Below are 6,266 nucleotides of genomic sequence, written 5' to 3' on the forward strand. Positions count from 1 at the left end.
ATGCACGGAATGTTGCACAATGGCAAAACATTCACCCCCAGTCACAGATCAGGGTTTAATCCATCCTTATTTTGCTCACCAAGCCACCCCAGTTCAGACATGGCCATATGCAAATCAGCCTGACCCTGTGCCTCATGGGAACAGTCCAGCCCGAACTGCCAAGCCATGTCTTCCCTGGACCGGAATCAAGCATCCTAGGACCGGTTTCTGGCTATCAGCCGTCTTCAGTCAGGATAGCTTGACTCCAGTGGCATAGTGAGCATGGGACCTACGTCTGGGCATACCCTTCCCACATAGGGCGAACAGCAAAACATACAAGTTGATGGACGGAAGGTTACACATTGGCAAAACATTCACCCCCAGTCACAGATCAGGGTTTAATCCATCCTTATTTTGCTCACCAAGCCACCCCAGTTCAGACATGGCCATATGCAAATCAGCCTGACCCTGTGCCTCATGGGAATAGTCCAGCCCGAACTGCCAAGCCATGTCTTCCCTGGACCGGAATCAAGCATCCTAGGACCGGTTTCTGGCTATCAGCCGTCTTCAGCCAGGATAGCTTGACTCCAGTGGCACGGAGAGCACGGGACTCACGTCTGAACATACCCAGCCCACTCGGGGTGAAAATTGCAAAAAACACAGTTGATGGACAGAATGCAGAACAATGTCATACATTCACCCCAGTACAGAAGTCTGGGCCTAAATCCATCGGTTTTTTTTTTTTGCTCACCCCACCACCCCAGTTCAGACATGGCCATATGCAAAGCAGCCTTGACCCTGTGCCTCATGGGAATAGTCCAGCCCGAACTGCCAAGCCAGGCCTTCCCTGGACCGGAAACAAGAATCCTAGGACCTTAATGTAAACAGCTCCATGCGCCTCTGGGCCTGGGCTCAGCTTGCCCATGGTAAAGGCCGGCCCTGGATGTAAGCAAACTGTCTGCATTTCTTCAATCTTAATCCATCAGGGTTGGTAAAGCACAACTACTCACCCGCTATGGTCTCAAGGTGCTGGGGGGGCAGCCTCTTTGAGGGCTGGGGTCTCGAGAGGTAGGTAGCAATGAGACTAGGTAGGAGGTCAACATGTTACACCAAAACTGAGGTGATTCCACATCTGATTGGTTGAGATGAGAGTCTGGCTAGTGATTGGGAAGGCAATCCTTGCAGCTAAAAAGAATACGAAAAGAAATAGAAGAGGTGTCGCCCTCACAGGATAGTCCTCACTGGATGAACTTCCAGAACCAGCTGTTGTTCTGTGAGTGATACTCCAGTGCTGGGCACTCTGTGTCACCTGTCTGGCAATGGAGGCCTAAGTGTCAAGCAGCTAGGTGGTTGTATTAGCAACTGCTCTTAGGAAAATCTAAAGTTAGACAAATCTGCAGAGGAAAGCCCGCTAAAAACCTAGAGCCTGCATGCTGTAACCAGTGTCTGAATGTGTGCAGGATGTGCAAGGGAGAATGTTGGGCACACATCCTAAAACAACCATCCTGAAAATGTGCTTGCATTCCCAAAACTATGAAACGGATTTTCTTGATTCAAAATCATCCAAACCCCAGAGCTAGCTTACAGCATGGCTTAACTTGTCATCTTGACTAGCTTCCTTTACTGTGGCCCCAAACTCATCCGTTAAGACTTCATCGGACATTACGGCGAGCTCCAAGAATTCATCCTTCATGTGACCACATCTGGACTGGTCTGAGCTTAAATAATGTATCTTTATCCAACCATTTCCTCTGTCTCGAACAGGGAAGCCTCCTCCCCTCAACAGAGAGGCTTTGTGCCCTCAAGACCTAGCAACTATCTTTTAATCCAATCCTTCTAAGAAAGCCCACAGGGACACTTAGAAGATTTTCAGATTTTAAATTGTTTTCCACAAAATGCCAGTTGTTCCAGTAAAACTCAGATGTAATGATCACATGACTAGGCATGAATTTTTTAATTTTGTTTTTGTAGTTCACGAATGCATTTTCTTTTTGCTAATTTGACTAGTTTTGCTTTGCTTTCTTCATTCGTTTGACCATTCTTTGATTTACGCATGCCAAGATTTTTTATTAAACCCAATGATAAGCTAACTCCAGGTCCACCTCTTTCCCAAATCTAAAATTTGTGTCTAAGGCCTTTCTACACAAACACATAACAAAGGGCCTGATTTAGAATTTGGCCTACATATATTCCGTCATACATTCACGTCCGCCTTATTGCAAGTACCATAGGATATAATGCAATTGTTATACGTCGGGCAGGATGTCTATCAAGTTTGTGACGGACCAACCTGTTCACCAAGTGCTGCAAAAGGCCCTAAATTCTGAGCTTGAACAATGCTCAGTTGCAACCACTTTCATTGTTTCTCATTTTCAACACCACCTATTCTTCTTTTGTTTACTACTTCTGGTATATTGAGTCTGTGTAATGGAAGCACAGGACTGTCTCGCCCAAGAGTTATTTCCATTATGCAGTTCTAGTAGCGTATGGTGTTTATTTGCCTTGGTTGTAAAATGCCCATGGCGTGTCAACATTCATAACTATGCAATACAGTGTTGTATCTGATTATTACAAATACATTTTTGGTGGTGTAACTTGATTATTACATATTGTCCAACATATTTTGGGCATACTTGCAGTTCCTCTGGGGTAGGTTGAAGCAACTTTATAAGAACTAGTCTTTTTTATCTTTTGTTTCAATTTAGAGCCTTCAAAATATTAACAGTTGTCAGAAGCGCCAGATAACATCCATATTAGCGTATTCGTTCAGCCAGTACAACCGTATTTACATGAGGTAATCAGCAAGCTATAAGGTAAAATAAATAGCAAATAGAAAAAAATAGGGTGAGAAGTAAAACAGCTACTGTGGCAGGTTCCTTGTTAGGTGGTTATCACTGTGATCTTACACATTCTTCATGTGAAAATGAGGATCAGCCATTAGTTAACACAAACATGCACAAAGTTTGAGTGCGCATGTGCAATCACATCATGTCCAATCAGCTGTAAAAAGAAAGAAACAATAACCCATTGTCTCAAGAATAATACCAGCCACCTAGTTTAATAAAGGCCTATTTGAACATTGCTACATTGCTTATCTCACAGTCTCTGCTGCATGATGGAAATAATTCTTGGGCCTTGCTTTATGGGGTGCCCTTATGATGTTCTGTAACACTGAAGGTCGCGGGTTGGATATAGTATGTGGTCACCCAAGCCAGGGATCATCTACAGGAGGGAAAATTCAAAATCAATTATCTTACCGCCAAACATTTGCAAAGATCCTTAATTCACAGATTTTAAAAGGATTTGCTTTCTTATAGGGAATTGTGCTTTCTTTGTCAGACATCAGTTGAAAGGGACTGTGCGCTTCACACAATAACTGAATTAAGATAGCATAGCCAGTGCCTTTAGAATTGGTTATGATAGAAGTGATGAATGTGACAAAAGCTGAAAAAGAGGAGAGAACTAGATGAGAGAATCTTGTTAGAAGAGAATCTACTGACAAGACATAATCTCTGGGGTAATGACAGTGATCTGGGGAAAATGTACTGTATGTTTAGAGTGACTTGGGAAGCTGCTGAAATATCCTGATTGTTGGCAAAATCATTGAGTAGGGTTGCTGTTAGTTAAGTTTGACACCTAATATATCAAGTTTGTTGTTGGTATAGATTTTAAGGGCAACATTGACATACAGTGCTTGCCTTATTTGATTTATAAATGTGAAGATCTTGTGGCTGAGAGGTTTATTGTTAGATATGAAAGAGTTCAAAGTTTGAGAATCTCATTCCTTCTCTCTGTTCCCAGGTCAGCCTCTCGACGGTCGGATATGGCGACACAGTGCCAGATACAGCGTTGGGACGGGTTGTTGCGTTCCTGTGCATCTCTTTCGGCATCATCTTGAACGGAATGCCAATTTCCATTCTGTACAATAGATTCTCAGACTTCTATGCCAAGCTGAAAGCACAGGAAAGTACATCAACAGTGAAATCTGGAACTGAAATCAGGTTCAAGGCAAGAGCCATAAAGAAAATCACAGAATGCTTTTTTCCGGATTCACAGTGGATGCGATGAAGGACACTAAGAAAGGTGGCGTTGATGCAAAGGAAAAAAATATCCATAGTCCCTCGCTCTTTAGAATCTGTATACAAGTTATTTGAGAAAAAAATCATGTATAGATTTAAATTTATGTACTTCAACGGTGGGCGGAGATGGTATACCTGCCATTGGTTGCAGAAGTGAATCAAGAACAAACTGAGCAGATTACCGATTGGGTGCTGTGATTATGCAATAAAATGTGTATGTTATTAATGACACATAAACGATAACTTTGAGAAAATGATGGAGCAGGATGTTCAGGAACAATCGATCAATTGATCAGGATTTGTAGAGCGTGGCTGCTTCACCCGTGAGGGTCTCGAGGCGCTGTCGAATAGTGCTGGTTGTTCGCCTATTGGTTGAACATCCATGTCTTGAGGGCCTTCCTGGAATGCTGGAGCGATGGTGAGGCTCTGAGGTTTAAGGGGAGTCGTGCCAGGTCTTGTACGCCAGATGGGAGAAGGCGCGACCTCTGCTGTATGTTTGACGGATGCAACGGGTTGCAGCTAGGGCGAGGGATCCAGATCTGAGGATTGGTAACATTATTCCAGGCCTTGAATAAACAGGACACCTTAATGTCCTTTAACAAAAACAAAAAATGAAAGTTTGTTTTAATTCCCATAAATGTTGATTTAAATACTTTTTATTTCTTATTTGTAGGGGTTGTAGTTCCTCAAACGTTTGAGGTATCTCCTAGGCAAAGAATCAAGGCTTCAGTTTATGGGGCTGAGATGAAGTTAGCTGAACAAGCATTTATATGATTGTTAATTAAAACAGCACAGAAAGTGCTTGCTACCTGAAGTGAGGGAGTACCAAGGTTGTATCTAGATCTGATATTACTGTGAAATCTCTGGTAAAGCTGTACAAATGATGAGAAAGCTGATAACCCTTGCCAAAACCCAACACAATATTTCTTTGTACTGTATTGTCTTTTGTTGGTTATTAGAAAACGCTTGAAATATGATGAAACCGTCAGCTGAGCCTGTAAAGTATGTTTAAATCGGATTTGATTGATTAAAATAAACTATAAGCTTCCTCGCAATGCGGTATTTTAAGGGTAAGGACTTTAGAAGGTCAAATATACATCTGTCTGAGATCTGGCCAAAGGAGTTTGTATTATATATTAAAGTTTACCTGTTCCGCCATTTTTCACCACTAAACAGGTACAATAAAGCAGTGTAGAATTTGGAGCTGTGGCATTTTTCAATCAATCAAACAGGATTTATAAAGCGCGGCTAATCACCCGATAGGGTATCCATTCTTGGTCCCCATTGTAGTACATTGAGAACACAGTGAAATAAATAATGTAACCCAAACCTATATTTGTGCCACCTGAAGCTAGAGAGCTCAAACCAGTCATTCATTCATGCTGAGCTGCACTCTCAACCAATACAGTAGTGAGAGCCCAAGCCATGCGGAGGTCTTAGCGCCAAGGTAGACAAGATTACCCAAGTAAAGAATTATGTGTCAGCTTGGAATTTATTATTTAACAAGATATTTCATGGAATTTATTAACTATAGGCTTATGATTTGTTCATTGTGCTGAAATACATGAATAAATGAGTTGTCTTGATAGCTGAATTATCATTACATGTAAAATGTTTTCCACCAAACTTTAATTTCGCTCTAATTTTTACCTGCCTTTCTAATATTTTCATATCTGTGGTGAACAATAAACGTGAATATCAGTCAGAGAGGATTTCCCTATTTGCTAAGAATTTCACTTTTAATGGTTTCTGCTCATACCTTATGGGAACCGCGAAGTACCCTAGAAATCGACAGTGTATTTTTCTTTGGGGATTAATTCACTTGCCTTTAGCAAAAATTATTTCTTGTGTTTCAATTCTGATTGGACTGAGGGATAGGTATGAATGAGGCTGCTCAATGGATGGTCATTTAACCAAGAAGATGAAATATAGCAAGTTGTCCAACTTCAGACCGACATCCTTTTCTGCCAAATTACCTGTGAACTAGGAGAATATAGAAAACTCAGTTAGTCAGAGGGTAATGTCGCTGATTACACAGCCAGTGCTTAATTTGTCCAGGTGGTTGCAGGCAGGCGGAAGGCCACCACCATCCTTCCTTATGTGCATCTTTCATTATTAAGTCCGTCCTCACACCGGTCGCAAATATTGAACCAGTGTGGGCTACAACCTTATTCAGAAGAAGCTCTTTCTGATTCTGTGTGTGGGTTG

At 41.8% G+C, this 6,266-nt stretch overlaps 1 protein-coding gene across 1 annotated transcript in view; it reads left to right on the forward strand.

The window, feature by feature from the left end:
• The window catches only part of LOC144797592 (potassium voltage-gated channel subfamily V member 2-like), a 29,943-nt gene extending 24,214 nt beyond the window's left edge, over positions 1-5,729 (forward strand). Inside the window, exon 2 of the mRNA XM_078668259.1 lies at positions 3,781-5,729. Within this exon, the coding sequence (XP_078524385.1) occupies positions 3,781-4,047 (267 nt within the window). The 3' untranslated portion in view covers positions 4,048-5,729. The remainder of the gene's footprint in view (positions 1-3,780) is intronic.
• Positions 5,730-6,266: the final 537 nt, after the last annotated feature.

The sequence above is a fragment of the Lissotriton helveticus genome, chromosome 12, assembly GCF_964261635.1.
Source record: "Lissotriton helveticus chromosome 12, aLisHel1.1, whole genome shotgun sequence".
NCBI classification, from domain to species: domain Eukaryota; kingdom Metazoa; phylum Chordata; class Amphibia; order Caudata; family Salamandridae; genus Lissotriton; species Lissotriton helveticus.